This window comes from Dermochelys coriacea, chromosome 5, assembly GCF_009764565.3.
Source record: "Dermochelys coriacea isolate rDerCor1 chromosome 5, rDerCor1.pri.v4, whole genome shotgun sequence".
Lineage (NCBI taxonomy): Eukaryota > Metazoa > Chordata > Testudines > Dermochelyidae > Dermochelys > Dermochelys coriacea.
Window position 1 is genome coordinate 78,444,163 of NC_050072.1, and position 17,718 is coordinate 78,461,880.

At 40.2% G+C, this 17,718-nt stretch overlaps 1 protein-coding gene across 4 annotated transcripts in view; it reads left to right on the top strand.

Annotated features, from left to right (window-relative positions):
- The first annotated feature begins 2,954 nt into the window (after window positions 1–2,954).
- The window catches only part of SRFBP1 (serum response factor binding protein 1), a 105,583-nt gene continuing 90,819 nt past the window's right edge, over window positions 2,955–17,718 (top strand). Inside the window, exons 1-2 of one of the 4 annotated variants that reach the window (XM_043514386.1) lie at window positions 3,146–3,287; window positions 6,625–6,800. Coding sequence is in view for 2 of the 4 variants with exons in the window: in XM_038403062.2 (XP_038258990.1) it covers window positions 3,258–3,287 (30 nt within the window). In the remaining 2 variants the exon portion in view is untranslated. Of the gene's footprint in view, window positions 3,288–6,624; window positions 6,801–9,541; window positions 9,635–16,034; window positions 16,047–17,718 lie in introns of all 4 variants that reach the window. The other 3 variants (XM_043514383.1, XM_043514385.1, XM_038403062.2) reach the window with 3 other exon arrangements.

A 17,718-nucleotide genomic window follows, 5' to 3' on the forward strand; every position in this document is an offset into this window, starting at 1 on the left:
AAAGACACAAAGGAGGATCTGTTCTTGGTAGGAGAATGTGAGCTGGTTCTGGTCTGTTCCTGTAACTAACTTCCTAACTAACTTAGCTTGTAGTGAAGCATACTATTATATAAAACTAAATATGCATGTAGGCTGTTTATTGTTTTAAAATCCTTTTTCTCTAACACTTTGTTCCAACAGCTGAAAAAATAAAAATACTGTTTTAAGAAAGCTGTTGGTATAACCGGTTACAAGTTCCTGAAAGGAGAAAACACAGGTGCTCAAAACCCAATCAGACCTGTATGGTCACAGTTGGTTAGTACACACAGGGTAGTGTATCTAGAGCCTGGTCTAAGACTGGCCATATTGTGACATTCCACCCCAAACAGGGGCGAAAGTAAGGCGATACGGGCCAGTATGGTAGCCGCCAGTTCCGGCCCGTACCACCGACTTTAAAGTGCTGCCATGGCCCTGCTTAAAGTGCTGCCAGCAGCACTTTAACATCTCTGCCCCTTTTGCACCCCCTATCGGCCGCCCTGCCAGGTCCCTACCAGCAGGCTGCCGATGTGGGGCACAAAAGGGATAGCGACGTTAAAGCGCTGCCAGGGCATTGCTTTAAGCAAGGTCCTTTGCTGTGGCAAAGGACCCTGCTTAAAGTGCTGCTGTGGGGGGCAAGAAGTAGCTACCCTGGGCCCTTTAAATCGCTGCTGGAGCCCTGGTGGGGCCAGGCAGCACAGATGGGCTGGCTGGGGGACGGTGAAGACCCCATACCGGTAAGAGCTCAATTTTACTTTTACCCTGACCCCAAAACAGGTAAGGGTAAGAAGGCAAAGACTTGAAATGGGTACACACAGAGATCAGAAACAGGTCAGAGTTGCAGTTAGTCTTGTAACTATGACAGCTGCCAACCTGATGTTGCTGTAGAAATTAGGAGCTTGATTCTCACTTACACACTGTGTACAAAGACCTTAAAATGGCTGCAAATGTAATTTTCTCCTGCTTTAAGATCTCTTTAAAATGCTACAGCAGTGTAAAGAGACCCCGTGTGAGATTCCAGTGCCTTATCTTTTTCACTTCTGATTTTTGTGTTTGGATTTGTGAATTGCAAATGATATAGGCTGGGCTTTTTGTTTTGGTGCTGTCCATATAATTATAGAGTGCAAATTATTTGGAGCCACCTATATTTCAATATAATATTAAATCATATCAATATTTGTCTAATTTTCCCCTCCTCACAACAGGTTCTGGCTCTCCTCCACTACAGCTGGCATTGATACAGATGGAAGAGAAAGCTACTGAACCACCAATGCTAAGTTTTGCAGAATCTTGAATTCAACTTGGATGTTCTCCATAAGACATGATAAAAATCACAGACTGAGGTGCAGTTCACTTAGAAAGTATGTTTGGCCACCAGTTAGCAGCCAAACATCAAAACATAGGTAGAGTTAAATGTTAGATCCTGAAGTATATGTATTACAGAGGTATCTGAACTCAGTTTAGATTTCCTTCCTTTATTATTCAGTCTTCAAAATCAAAGAATCCTTAGAGCAACAGTGCCATCCAGGGGCCAGTTAATTAGTGATGTGTAACCAAAATAATTGCCTAGAACTGATAAGATATGTATAAACAATAATTTCTGCTGTGATTGTATTTGGAATTATTTCTTCAAGTGTATTCATAAATGATTTTACATAATCTGAATAGTTCAACAGATTAAAGTGTTGAAATCTAAAACAATAACATTGATTATCAGCTATGGTAGTGAAACCTTTAACATGCTAGAATAACATAGGAAATATATAAAGTGGTTTAGGATGATTGCAATTAAAAATCATTGGCAATTCACGGTAGCATAATAAATCTGAAGTAAAGGAAAAACTATCTTTTGATGAAACCTTGATAAACAGTTTCAGCCTCAATCCTGCGAATACTTATACAAAATATGAACTTCATTGAAACTGTTCACAGTGCATAACATTAAACATGTATGTAAATCTTTACAGTGTTGAGGCCTTAATTACTGTACATCACATATTCTGCTTTCCAACTTTAAGCATGTAAGTAGTATAATTGAAATACTGTACAATGAAACTACATACTTTCACTCGCTCATAATTTTCTCCTTTTAGGCTGAAACTTCCCATATTTGATCCCTGCACAATTTTAAAACAATGTATTCAGCTTTTTTTTTTAATAAGAGAATGGGGAATAAATATATTGCTCTATTTATTAACATTGTTTAGATTTCTTGTGCAGTTTCAATTAGCTTAATTTCAAACTGCTCACGGCTACTTTGCAGCGAGCCAAGCCTCTTTACATTTGAATTGAAACAAAAGTAACTCTTCCTTTATTCAAATTCCTTTCCCCATGGTACCAAATTTCTTTCAGATATTGAGGGAGGCAGTATCTGAAAATACTATAGACTAGGTAAAAACTTAAATTTTCAATTCCATATCTGGTAAAAAAAAATTCAAACCCTGTTGAGCATAATGAAACTCAAACACATGGGGTAACTGGGTGGCTCCCCAATGAATTTTGTTTATAATTTTGTCATTTTAAAAAACTCGTTAACCATGTACTTTTTTTATTATATAAAACGCAGCAAGGACTAGATCCAGTGAATCTAGAGGAAGGGATATTTGTTTTACAGGGTTAGATTGCACAATTGCCAAGAAACTTGCCACTCTGCATGTTATGCTCTTATTACTTTTTTATTATTGTTGTATGTTCGCCTTACAATGGCAGCAACTACCATCAAATTGTAATTCACTCCGTGGGAAAAACCTAACAGCACGGGCTCGACCCCGTGTCAGCATGGGCGTGAGGGGACCCTGTGTCCAGATCCTGCACACACACGAGAGAGCGGGAGGATCTGGACACAAACCCGCCCCGCCCCGCCCGCTTGGGGGCTCCTCTGGGCTCGATCACAAAGCTCCGTTATTCAAGGTCCCGACCCGGCCATAAGCTGCTGTCACTGAAAAACAAAGGAAAAGTCTCTCCCTCCCCCGCGGCCGCCCCGCAGGGCACCCAGCCCCACTTCCCCAGCTCTGCCCCCCGCACCCTGGGGTGCGTGGTTCGACCGACCAGCGAGACGGCACCTAGAGGGTCCCTCACCATCGAGACGCCACCTAGAGCGTCTCCGCAACGCTGAGAGCAGTGCGCACGCGCGCAGTTTCCTTTCGTGGGTGTCTTTGGAAAGAGCGTGAGCCGGGGGCTGCCCTTCCCTACGCAGCGGGTGCTGCTGGCTCGCGTGGGCTGCTGCGGCGGCAACCGCCGCCATGGCGCAGGTGCTGAACCTCAACAATGAGGTGAGTCCGCACGCGGCCCCCATCCCGCCGCACGTGGCCCTCGCCGGCGGTTTCCCGGCTGCTCCCTCCGGGGGCTCAGACCCTGGGCGCCGCTGGTGGGGGGGCGGAGGGAGAGCGGTCCCAGGCTGGAGAGAGTTGTTTCTTGGGCTTTTAGCTCGTCACCTACGTCAGAGGAGCCCTGGGACCAGGTATGTTGTGGATCCTCAAAGCCTGGCCAGTACCAGTCAGAGGAGGCCCCAGTAGCTCTGCAGTGTGGCCCATGGTGCCCAGAGTGTTTACAAGTAGGGGCCCTACCAAATTCATGGTCCGTTTTGGTCAATTTCATGATCATAGGCTTTTAAAAATAGATAATTTCACAGTTTCAGATATTTACATCTGAAATTTCACAGTGTTATAACCATGGGGGTCCAGACTCAAAAGAGGGTTGTGGGGGAGGGTTGCAAGGCTATTGTAGGTCATGGTGTTGTCACCCTTATTTCTGTGCTGTTGGTGACTGAGGTGCTGCCTTCAGAACTGGGCAGCGGGAGAGCAGTGGGCTGTGCAGACATGAGGGCTGCATGATATGACGGGGGATGTAATCACTTTTGGGGAGGGCAGGGCCGGCCTTATGGTCCCTCCACCAGCAGCTGGAGCCTGGTGCATGCTAGGAGCCACTGGTGGGGCACCCCCAGCCCTGCTTCTCCCTGTGATTCATTTTTCATGGCTGTGAATTTGGTAGTGTCCTATTTATAAGCCTCTAGAAATGTTTGGTCCATGTCCTGCCTCTGTCACCCACATTGAGTAGATATAGGCTGGTGTAAACTTCATGTTACACCTTCATGTTGACACCACTGGGATTGAGATGTGGCAGGTGGAGATGTTGTCTCACGGGCTGCAGTTGTCTGGCTCCATGGGTTCTAGAGGGCTCTGCCCATCCTGATCCAAGTAACTGTAACCAACAGCAATGAGTACTAGCCCTTCTGCGCAACTCAGAGTGGTGTTTAACCTGATGGACGCTGTAATTTTGTTGGCTGTTCCCTTTGCCTTAAAAGTAAGGGCAGGTTCAACAGTTTCTTCCAGTTTCTAAAAACTATGTGCATCCCTTTGGCTTCTGGCAGATTGAAATGCTGCCCTTAGATGGAGCTAGCCTGATTAAGATTAACAAAAGATTACGGTTCCACCACTGATGTTCTCGGTAATATCTTAATGGAAAGCATAGACTTCCTCCCTTGATGCTGCTGAGAAGAGGAAGGGTGCTGTTGTTCAGTGACCCTAAGACCCTCTCCGTGCCAACTGCCAAAGGGTTCACTGTCATGTAACAGTAACTCCTATCAGGTCTGACAAACACACTACATCTAACACATTGTTGTCCTTGTATTTACATATAAAAATGGCTTGTGTTGAATGAAGGCCAGTAGCCAACTGGTCATTAATATAATTGTGATATGTATGTATTAATACTATATGAGGAATTATGATACTTGCTGCTGATATACTTTAAAGTCTGTAGCCAAACAAAGGGAGAAGCAGGTTTTCTTCCAGACAGGAGGGAAAGTATTTATCTCCTTGTTTCAGAAGTAAATTCAGCATTGTGGAACCAACACCGAGAGCCCCATTTTCATGTACCTCATCAGGAAAAGCCAGTTTGACTTGGGGGATGTGAAATCAGCATAGGAGGACACTGGAGGCTGAACCCCAAGGGTTCATCTGGAAACAAATAAAGTAAATTCAGGGGAAATAAAAAGTGAAGCAAAAAGACACTTTGGTCATCCATCACTGAGGGCAGGTCTACACTTAAAACGCTGTGGCAACGCAGTTGCACTTCAGTGAGGACATTACTACACCCATGGGAGAGCTTCTGTCAGCATAGTTCATCCTCCTCCACGAGAGGTGGTAGCTATGTCAACAGGAGAAGGCCTCCCATCAACATAGCGATGGCTACATTGTAGGTTAGGTCAGAATTACTGTTGCTCAGGGGTGTGGATTTTTCTACACCCCCTGAGCCACATAGTTATATTGATGTAAGTTTGTAGACCTGGCCTGAGAACAAAAAGGACTGTGTCTTTTGTGTGTTGGATCCTGGCCTGGAACAGACTGGTAACTGAGAAGTTGCTATAAGTGAAAAAATTAACGGAGACATAGATTTTAGCCTGTGAGTTGTTTAGTCTCTCAAAGCATGGTATGCTTTTGTTTTATTTGTAACCATATCTGTTTCCACTCTCTTTACTCAAGGCATGGCTACACTTGCAGATGCAGAGTGCTGGGAGTTAAACCAGCCCTTGGCGACAGCAGCAGGGAAAGCGCTGCCTTGCGTTTACACTGTCAGCTGCAAGTGCTGTGGCGTGGCCATAGAGAGCAGTGCATTGTGGTAGCTATCCCTGTGTGCAAGTGGCTGCAGCGTGCTTTTCAAATTTGGGGGTGGGGGAGGGAGTGTGTTATGTATATGTGGGGGGAGAGACTGTGTTTTGGGGGGCAGAGAGTGTGTCAGCATGCTGTTTTGTAAGTTCAGACAGTGGCAGGGGAAGCCCCGGACATCAGCCCACCTCTCTCTCTCTCACGCACACATGCCTGCCTTGGTGGCAGCAGCATTCCACAGTAATGGTTTGCTTTGTCCCGGAGCAGATAAGCATGCTGTCAGAAACGGCCCTTTGAAAGGGGATATCCACATGCCTGCAGCAGAGGTCAAAACAATGACAAGAGTGGCCACTTGGGACTTTTCTGGAGGCCAGTCACGGCGCAGTAAGGCAACATATTGTCCACATGGACAACCGGGCCAGGTTTCAGCCAGGGAGCAGGAAGCTCTATGCTTCTCATGGAGGTGGATTACCAGGAATGCTCCAACTGCAGAGGCCAGCCACTTTAAGTGCCTTGCCACTGTGGACACCTCAGGAGTTAGGGTGCCCGGGGCTGATTTAATGCTCTCTAACTTGCAAGTGTAGCCAAGGCCTCAGTATCATTCAAATCTCTATTTTATTAATAAACTTCTTTGTTTTATCCTGAGTAGATCTCAGTACTTTAATATTAAGCGAAGTCTGAGTTTTGTTGACTCAACTAAGCTGATGTGCATGCTATCTCTTTGGAGGCAGTGGACTTGGTAATGACTGTGAGTGTCCAGCTTTCTCGGGGCTCAGGAACTGGGATACAAGTGTTACCTGCAAAGTAAAGTAAGGGCTGGCAGAGTCCTGAGAAGTTTGCCAGTGAGGTCTAACAGACTGGGGTAAAAGGATGCTGTCGCCCAGTTTAGCTCCAGCAAGTCTCTGTTGCTAAGGCAGAGGAGTCGCAAGGTCACCAATACTTGTGGGCGCCCTGAGAGAGCGTCACAGGTTCTCACTCACATGTTATCTCTAAAACCTTTTAGGGGCTACATCTTTCAAGCTTCTGTCAAGTAAGTATTTGATAATATGAAGCCAAACTCACTCTCTGATGGAAATAGGGAGCCCACTCTTACTTGCCTCCCTCTGAATCTTCAAACAGGAGGGCTGAGGACAAAAGGAAGGAGAAGTAGTTTTTTTCAAGCTCGCAGTCAATACCCAGGTATATGCAATAGACAACTAATGAAGGGTTAGAGCTAATGAAGGGTTAATGTTTTACTCCCACTTCTCTTCATATGCACCGTATCTTAAAATAATGCTTAAGCCCTGTTTGTATGTACATGGATATTATTGAATAAAGTTCACTTTAATTCAGACAGGTAGCCAATTGACCTTCATCTTTCTGGAGACATTCTTTTTGGATTAATTGCCTTAAAACTAAAAACTCTATTTCTTTGTTCTGTTACAAATTACTGAATCCTTTAATTTTTTTCCCCTAATTTAAGCTGTCATATTTTGACAGTAGTTTTAAATGGTCCTGCATTATTGAGATTTCAAATTGGACAAAATCAGATTGCAGGTATTTTATTCCCTATGTTGTGAATGTGCAGGACAGCAGGGGGAGCATGAGACATAATATTTGGGACCCTATCTTGAAACTGATAATTTAAGTTGGGACTTGTCTATTAAGGGGGAAATTTCCCATAATAAGTATTCCACATATTCTTCAGTAGGTATTCTGATATAACTAATTAATAGGTATAATTCCCCTTTGTTGTCACTATTCTGCAATAAAAGTGACTTTAGTCTGGAATAACTGCTCTGCTTTGGAAGCAGAGTAATTATTCAGGAATAAAATTACTTATTTTGGAGTACAGTATCAACATGGTAAGTTATTCAGGAATAGATATTTGCTAATGCTGTGCTGGTCAGATGTCTGTAGACAAGCCCTTAGAGGGGGTGACACAGATGCAAGGGATCACACATTGGGGTACAGTTGCCCACTCAGATCCCTATTATACATTTGGGTGGTAGGAGCCTTAAAGATTAAGCTATCTCTCCCTCTGACTTTAATCAGGCCATTAAATATAATTGTTTTGCATTTTTTTAACTTCTTGTAGAGTGGGTAGGTTCTGGATTAAGTCTGTCTAGATCCAGACCTATCCTTTTAACTTCCAAATATTCAGCATGATAGAAACCAGACAGAATGGGCAGTCTGTTTATATAAAATTGAAAAATAAACATGAGTATCTGTTTAGTGACTTTGCTCTTTGTGTGCTATCCCACTTGAGATTTGGGATTAATATTTTGTACTTGAAAACAAAATGACAGTTCTGCTCTCTAAAGTGTTTTTAAACAATTCACTGTGGGGGGGGGGGTTCCACGTTTTCCAAAGGACTACAGATTACTTTTGTGCAGTTTGAGTATAAAGATACTGTTTTTCCAAGTGCTAATCACGTAAATTCTCAACTTGGATTTGAAAGTCATGTTATGTACTTTCCTCCTTGCAGATTCTTTCTGATAGTAAGGCTTCAACTGACTGAGGTTGTTTGGAACAGAGTTAACTGTTCTGGATGAGTTTATGGATCAGCCAGAACGGAATCCAGCTTGCTTGTGCAGCTATGCTGACTTTCTAAAGTGCTAACAAGAATAAAAAGGACTACAAATAGGCTTGGCAGAATTAGATTTTTATTTTTATAATTTTAACAGATATTGGTTTATTTTAAAACATTTTAAAACAGTTTTTATTTAAATTTTCATAGTTGCACATAATTAGGGGGTTAAGCATTTTAAACTTCAGTTTAAATTTTCACAGTTGTGGGAACTTAGGAGAGGGGGTGTCAGACAATAAGAATCTCACTACTTTAATATCAGTAAACATTAAATAGTTTAAAAGCTTTCTATAATTATACTATGACAGTAGACATTGAAATTCAAAAACGTAAAAGCTTTATAACTGTTAAAACACAAGTTGTCAACATTTACAAAACAAATAGCGATAAATCAAACACTAATAAGTTCTCTAGCAACATTTTTCTTATGTTGCCTACCTGTATATTTTGATTACCATCGATAGAAATACTTTTTCATTGGTTTGTATGAATGGTGAACTCAACGTTTACTGATAATCTAATATTCCCAATTTATTTTTGGTCCTAAAGTAAGTAGACATGATTTTGATGGAGTGTAATTTATACAGATACTTTTCGAAGTAGAACCACACAAGTAAAAATAACTAATGAATATGGGAAACACGAGTACTGAAAACAGGTGTGTTCCACACTAATTTTGGCAATTCTTTCATTTAGTATTATCACAGATGCATTATTTTGTCTTTAAGATCATAGAAGAGTTTGAAGTCCCTAAATTCATACCAGTAATCATAAAAAAAATAATACAACCTAAAATGAGTTGGCAGAAATCAAAGAAACCCAGCCACCCAAATTCTGTGAAAGGTATTTGTGAAAGGTCCTGATCTCATTTAACATAATACATTATTATACACGAGGGAATTAAGCAAAACATTTACCACAGAATACATGAATATTGCACTAGTACATGCTAAATTACAAATATCTTTTGAATTAGTGAAAAAAAATCCATATTGGAGTTGCTCAAGGATGATGATATAGCTAGAAAATGAAAACAGAGCTGAACAGTAGTAATTAAAGAAAAAAACTTTCAAAGTACTGGAATACAGGTAAGATGGGAGACTACTGGAGGTACTAAGTGATGTGGGGGAAATATGTGGCTTATTTGAGAGAACACTATGAAGATTCTTGATCCTGCTAGCAGTTAATAAGGAGGAACATAGTCTGGACTCTGAAATCTTGTGGCAGTATTATGAGATACTGATGAGCGACCAAGTTTTTGAGGAATCTATAAAGGGAAAATGGAAGGGACACTGAATTTCTTATAAGGGAATCTATTTATTTATTTTTATTTAAGATCTTAATCTTACAGGCAAAGAGAGGAGCTTTACCATTGTCCATCTTGGGCACGTGCATTGTTTCAGTCACTTCAGCAGAGAATCTAAGCTGAATGCCAGTCAAGCAAGTATTCTTAAAAAGGACTGTTGATGCTTTGCAAAATTTTAAATTAGCTATATAGATAAAATAATTTTCTGGGAAACTAAACTGAAATACATTACATGGGCAATTGTAATCGACCAGGTGGAGCACTCGGTCCTATGTTCAGGAGATGGTGGAAGTTGACAGCATTGGACTAGTTTGCTTGCATTGCCTAAACATAGTGTTTGACTGTCTTCTCTTAAAATCCAAACCAAATACAGATCCACAAATTGAAATGCTTCGGATAAGCTGTTTAATTTTTTATTGTAGAAATTAATACTTTTTTTTTATGGCTGCAAAGAGAAACATTAAATGTCACATCTATTAAGTAGTAATTTTTAATTGCTGACATAGTTAAATTGGTTTGGGGAACTGAAAGGCCAAATGTTTGGTTAATTACTTACTAAAGGCACCACTGGGACTGCAGAAGGCTTTTAAAGCAAGGTCTGCAGTCATTTAATGCTGAGTCACTTGCTTGATTTTTTCCCCCATCCTGTATTGATACATCATAGGTGATAGGTTTCAGAGTAGCAGCCGTGTTAGTCTGTATTCGCAAAAAGAAAAGGAGTACCCGTGGCACCTTAGAGACTAACAAATTTAGGTGATGTGAGCCTACTAATGCCAGCCAATGTTTTAAAGATACTTTTTGGAAGCAGAGAAGTTTCCCAGCTGCTTTTCTCAAATGGCTTTTTTATTTTGGGCACCCAATTCCCCATATCGTGGATATCCAGTCTGAACTATGACCGTGTTTATTTACATATGCTTGTAGAGTGTATTTATTTGAATAGGGACTGTAGCTTGTCCAAGATTATTTGAGTAAACAGAACTATTTATGCTGTTTTGTGTTTTTCTGGAAGCATTTATCAAAACAAAACAAAAAAAATCTGAGATTTAATAATGTTCAAAAGTTTTCAGAGATACTTGTCATTAAGTAACAGCTGACAGGTTGTCAAGTTGATAATGTTGATGTCCTGCTTGGAACTAGACTGAGGCAGAGGAAATTTATCTCCTCAGTGGAGTATATGAGAAATCAGATTTTTCAAAATTGCTCTAAGATAAGGTCTGGTACTCTTAAATTTTTTTAAAGTGTTTAACTTTTTTAAAAAATACAAAAATTTCAAAAATTGGTTTCATATACGGTCCAGAAATCTGCTGCATTTTCTGTATCTAATCTGCATCAGGCGTTCTTAATCTGCATTAAGATTTTTATGAATTTAACTTCTGTAATTAGATGCAGTGCTTTGACTACCTTTTGATATTGCAGGTTTCAGAGTAGCAGCCGTTAGTCTGTATTGGCAAATAGAAAAGGAGTACTTGTGGCACCTTAGAGACTAACAAATTTATTGAGCTGTAGCTCATGAAAGCTTATGCTCAAATAAATTTGTTAGTCTCTGAGGTGCCACAAATACTCCTTTTCTTTTTGATATTACGTTGCTGCTTTTCTTTAATTATTAGTATATCTGAACAGACAGAGTTTGAGAACAGTGTTAAACAAATCTATTGGTTTATGGTTGTAATAGATTAGAAGAGTCGTGTAGGGGAACCTAGACTCCAGTTGTCACATCTGGGCTTTTCAGAGGCTGGGCAGAACAAATAAAGAACTTCCTACATCATGGAGGAGTTAAAGAAAGGTTTTGAAAACCTTTCTTCAACCTGTTTCCTAAACGTTTCTCAAGGAGAACTTTTTCATGTTAACATTCTTCTTCCTCTCCCTCCCTCCAAAGGATGGCCTGGTTCCTAATCCCAGTCAGTCAACCTCCTCCTCAGAGCACACACCCCTTCTAAAGAGTGCTGAAGCAGTTACTAATTCTCTCTTTGCCAACCCATTAGCATGCACTACTTATTCATACAAAGTGATTGAGGTGGGCTGGGTGGGTGAGGGTGGGAGGGGAACCTGTTGCTGGACTCTGGCAGGTATGGGGTGCGATTGTCTGGGCTTGGGGTGCGGGGGCACATAGCTGGGCTCTGGTAGATAGTGGGTGCAAGCCTCTGGGCTGAGGGTCACCACGTGTCTAGGCTCTGAGGGGTCAGTGGTGTGGGTGTTGGAGTCCCCGGCTGGGCTCTGTTGGGGAGGGGGCAGAGAAATAGGAACTGGGTTATCATAGGGGTTCTCTTTTTTTGTTTTTTGTTTTTGTTTTGTTTCTGAATTGTTACTTACTTACTACATACTTACTGACAGGTATTTTGAAATAAATTAACAAAATAATTGAAACTGGAGTGATTATAAAGTGTTGTTTTGACAAATAAAATATGAAGAATCTTAAAATATAGTGTGCAGAATTTTTAATTTTTTTGTGTAGAATTCCCCCAGGAGTAAAATGTAGAATTTTTCCCCCACATAACTGCACTCAAAAACAAAACAATGTAAAACTTGTAGGCTCTAAAGTCCTCTCGGTCCTACTTCTTCAGCCAGTTGCTAAGACAAACCAGTTTGTTCACATTTACAGGCGACAATCCTGCCTGCTTCTTATTTACAATGTCACCTGAAAATGAGAACAGGCGTTCACATGGCACTGTTGTAGCTGGCATTGCAAGGTATTTATGTGCCAGATATGCTAAATGTTCGTATGCCCCTTAGTACAGTCTACAAGTGGAAGCATAATCTTTTATCTTTTTACAGTGCAAATATTTGTAATAAAAATAATATAAAGTGAGCACTGTACACTTTGTATACTGTGTTGTAATTAGAATAAATATAGTTAACAATGGAGAGAATATTTATAATTTCAATTCTATTGTTTAACAGTGTGATTAAAACAGCAATTAATCTCAACTATTTTTTTAAACTCAAGCTTAATTGCGATTATTTTTAATCAGTTGGCAGCCCTAATTTTTAGTTATGCTTTAATTTTAAATTTTAGAAACATGTTAAATAGTGTAGACAGAACACAAACACATGTTGCCAACACTAGCTACAGTCTTCATTACAGTGTTAGCTCAAGTTATGCACACTTGGTTTAACAACTCTCAAGTTAGCCTTGCTAAAGTAAGAGTAGTCACACTGCACAACACTTGAGCAGTTCAGAGTGTTTGTATTAGCAGCACAAAGTAGTTGAGTCCTTACTAGCTGGAGTATCAGCAGCGCTTGGGTTTCAGTCCCCTACCCTGATGGACCAGCTAGCTCAAGTTTAAAGGATCACTTAATTTGAGCTAGCGATTTTTGTGTGTGCATGGGAATCAGGTTAGGAGCAACACTCAGAGCTAATCTACACTGGCAGCAGCATTTTAATGTTCCTTGTGTGGTCGTGCCCTGTGAGGGGTGTAGCTACCAGTGCCTTGCGAGGGACACTGTCTACACTGGCGCTTTACAGCACTGAAACTTGCTGCGCTCGGGGGTGTTTTTTCACACCCCTGGGCCAGAAAGTTGCAGCGCTATAAATTGCCAGTGCATACAAGCCCTAGGATTACTCCTCAAGTTAACATTGCGGTGAAGACATGCCCTAGGTTTTAAACATGACTAAGAGCAAGCATTTGTTCTGTCTACACTAAAATATTCAACTATATTAGTTAAAATATGACTAAAAGCTCAAGTGTAGGTATACCATAATGTTTCCAGAGGATAACTCATTTTCTTTTCTTGATAGGGCAGTGTTGCCTGGAATGTTCTGTCTTCAGTATCATTATTTAATTCTGTGTTTATACCAATATTTTATGGGGTTTTAAAGATATAATTCAACAAATATTTGACTTTTGTATTTTATACATGTAGAAGGAACCCATGCTTTGAGAGAGTGGAATTATCCTTCCATGTGAGCAAGACTTGTTTAAAACACAGTGGCAGACCTTTTGTTTACTAATCTTTTAGTATTTTATGATGTGTGACTTCAGAGTATTAGAGTTTCAAAACTAGTTTGGAAACTAATTCATAATTAAAAGCAGCTATCTCCTGTGTAACTGACATGGCTATGTTCAAAAACTGAATGTTGACTTATTTAAGATTAGGCTGACAGACTAAGGCCCTGAATCAAGAAAGCACTTAAGCATGTGCTTAATGTTAAAAACATGAATAAGCATCTGTCCTGAATAGGAGTGCTTAATGTGCAGAAATAGCAGCAAGACTAGATCCCAAATCATCAATGTGCTTAGCTTCCTACAGCTTTGCTGCTTGCTTCTTCAAATCCCATTTCTACGTTCTGATGATGGCCACGTTGGCTTGCTTAAACCCCATTGGTGTCTGTGCATGCTATAATGTATACAATGTGCCTCTGAATAGGTTTGATAATTCCATTTTTATTTCCATGTAGCACAGTGGAGTGGATAGGCAGGAAAAGGAGGAGGAAGGTAGAAAGTTGGAGCAAAGTGGAAAGATGAGAGAAGGGACTTCTGAGAAGGAGTAGAAATATGGAGACTAAGATGCTTCTTTCATCTGGTGCAAGGAAATGCATGTTACCCTCCCCCACTGTTTTTCCCTAAGAGAAAAGGAGAGTGATAAGAATACAAAAACAAATTTATGTGGGGGGGAAGGAAAACATTTCATCTTGTAAACTCTTACAGCCATTGCATACAAGTATGCTACAAGAATGTTTACATTCATTAGGCCGCAATTGTCTGTCTCTTCCCCCCCCCCCCCCCCGTCTAATTTTGCAGTGATCTTGTATTGAAACAAAATCTTGTCCTTATCTGGCCATGAATAGAGGACTGTGAACTTGCATGAAAATAAGATCTTTGTTTGAACATATTTTTAGGAATAAAGAATGAGGGAAGGAAAAGATTAGAAAACGTATAGTTAGTACACCAGATGTATTTCATTTACAAAGCCTTCTAAAGTTGTAATATGTGGTCCCAAGTACAATAGTCTGCTGTCAGAAAGTATATATGTGGATAAACTAAATTCTTCTGAAAAATTTGGCTAGATGGCAGCACATAATCAGCAATGTCAATGACTACTTTAGAGAGATCTACGTCATGTATATGTTTAATATGAAAAAAAGGATTGTTTTTCATCTGCAATATAGAGGAGTACAAGAGTGAAACTGATTACTGTTCACAAATACAGTTATAAGATATGAGTTTATTAATCATAACTATTGCTTTTAGGCAGTATTGGCCTATTTCTATTCTGTGGGACGGTACAGTTGCAGAGACTGAAAGCACAGAATTTGGCCTTATTTGATTTTTATTTATTTATTTCTTAGATTTTGGAAATGTGTTAAACATGTGGACAAACAACCAAGGTAGCAAAAGACAAAAAATAAAAAATGTTTTTCACATATGTACATTTTAAAGTCCAGTTGTAACAAGGTGTCATATTTTGTACCATGAATTAAATCCCCACAGAACCGGCAGTGGTGATCCATCACTAAGGCATGCTGAAACAGGGTGAAACTGATATGGTGGTTCAGGGGAAATAAATGAAAATAATCAACAATTTTGTTTGTATATGCAAGCATTTATCATAATACCCATTTAAACTAATTTTTTTTGTGGTGTGTCCTTCCATCCTATGCATCTGCCCCCAAATAATCTTGTGGACTACCTAACAAATTCTCTCCAAACTAACTGAGTCTTAAAAATGATGGGACCTGTTCCTGCAGAAGTCAATGGCAATATTCCCATTCATTTTACCAGCAGCAGAATTGGACCATTAAAAGGATTGCATAAACCAAAACCATTCAGTTCCCAGGATATGGAAGTTAGGATGAAAAGCAGTCCTTCTTCCTAAATTAAATAATCTTTGCATTCTCCATGCTTATTTTGATTGCTCTATATTTGTTTAATGCTTTTAATTTTAAAAATATCCCTTCGTTCTGGGAAAGTTTTTATAAACACTGTCATTTCATGAAGCATGATGTGTTGTAATATTTTCTTACCAGATTGGTAGATCCAATGGTGGTCAGTGGGTCTCTCTCAGATTAATAAATTTTTGATCTCCAATCACCTCCCAGAAGGTGCTGGTTAAGTTTTACTTGCATCTTGACTTGTGGTTTTTGCTCAGTCTTGACCAAACTGAAATAGAAAACTCAATTAGTGGATTGGACCAGAGATGTTTAGATTATTAAGCATTTTAAATCAGGAATGCACTCTAAAGAAGCGCGCCCCTCCCCCCAACACACACAACTGCAATGAGAATATGTATGACGATTTGGGCCGTTAGAGATATTGGGAGTTGTAATCAGAACTACGCAGCCAGAAGATTCCTGCCATTGGGATAATGAGAGTACTTGCTCTTCTCTCATGTCATGTTGTTGAGGAGGAGAGGGGATAATGGGTTAGTGCTCCAGGCCAGAAGCTGCTTTCTCATGGGTGGGGGTTTTTCTCCCCTTTACTTTCCATGTTTCCTTGCTGTTCTATTATAGATGTTTGCAGCAGTGGAGTGGGTGGGGGGAAGCTAACATCCTAAATTTCTGAAATGTTCTGCGGGGTGCTTCCAACAGTGAGATGTTTAGAAAGGAAAGATGAATTTGTAGCCAAAGTGCTAAACTGGGTCTGGGAATTAAGTTTGTTACTGTCACATAATCTTACTATGTTTATGAACAGTGCTTATCTAGTACAACTGGGCTCAGATCTCAGTTGAGGGAGGTCTCAACAGTCTACTGTAATAGCCATTTTCATTCTCTTTTCACGGTTAACAAGACTGGTAGGAAAATGTGAAGTGGGAGAGCTGTTGGGAAATAGTAGGGTGTCTTTAATGGCACTGAAAATCATCTTTATTTTGACTGCAGATTTTTTTAGTCTGTTATTTATTAAACCACAATTTACCAGAAAGTCTTTTTGCACTGCTCTGTTTTTTTTGGGTTTTTTTTGGTAGGGTGTGCAGGTTGGACCTCTTAACTTCTCAATTTGTATCTGTTAACAATTGAACTATATCACTCCTTATATAAGGAGAAAAAACAAAATGCATATAAAACATGTGTGAAAATAGCCATAACTTATGAAAAAAGACCAAATATATTATCTTTCAGAGCCCTCGGACTACACATCAGAATATATTCTCTATGTGCCCAAGTTGTCAGTCAGAGTGAAAATGGAGGGAAGTTTTGATTTGTGAATCTATGTATCTCACAGGGGACTCTGCATTCCCTTATTTGTGGGGAGGCTGGTTTGTATGTTGTGCTATGTAGCATGGATGAGTATTGTTCTCCAGGAGCTGGTCAGATAGTGGTTGTGAGGAAATTTCCACAGCTAAGATGAGAGAAGCAAATAGAAAATCAGTTGCTGGATTCTTATTCCTTGCCTTCCTTTGCTCCAGAAGTGTTATTTCTCAACTTGTAAATTGAATGGCCAAACACATTCTTTCATGGTATGTTCATTTGGAGATATTGGCTTCTGTATAATGAGAAAAACATGTATTCTCAGCCTCATTGGGGTAGAGGGTGGAATTTGAAGGAAGGATGAGAAAATATGGTAGGGAGATAGGTTCTGACTGAAGCTGAGCTGTCAGACTTGCATAGTCCAGGGCTGTTCAGATAAGTGTCTAAAATGTTTTAAACTATTAAATACAAAATACATTGTTTACTTATCCATGTTAGACTTTATATCTTATTAATTCTACATGACTGTGCAGTTAACACTATTAATGTCAATGTAATGGATCCCAGTACTAACTGAACAAATGGGAACTGCTTTGCTGTAACTGAATGGCAGTCGCTCTGAGTGGGAAGCACCGTAAACACTTAACAATTCAGAGCCAATCCTCCATGATGTATATCTTGCATCACCCAAAGTTGGTTCTAGTTGTAGTTATAAGAATGCTTGATAGAGATCTTGTAGGTGTTTGTCTCTGTCCGAGGGGTTGGAGCAAATGCGGTTGTATCGTAGAGCTTGGCTGTAGACAATGGATCGTGTGGTGTGATCTGCATGAAAGCTGGAGGCATGTAGGTAGGAATAGCGGTCAGTAGGTTTCCGGTATAGGGTGGTGGTTATGTGAGATCTATAAGATCTCTGTCAAGCATTCTTACACTACAATACCCACCTGCTGAAGTGAAGAAACAGATTGACAGAGCCAGAGGAGTACCCAGAAGTCACCTACTACAGGACAGGCCCAACAAAGAAAATAATAGAACGTCACTAGCCATCACTTTCAGCCCCCAACTAAAACCTCTCCAACGCATCATCAAGGATCTACAACCT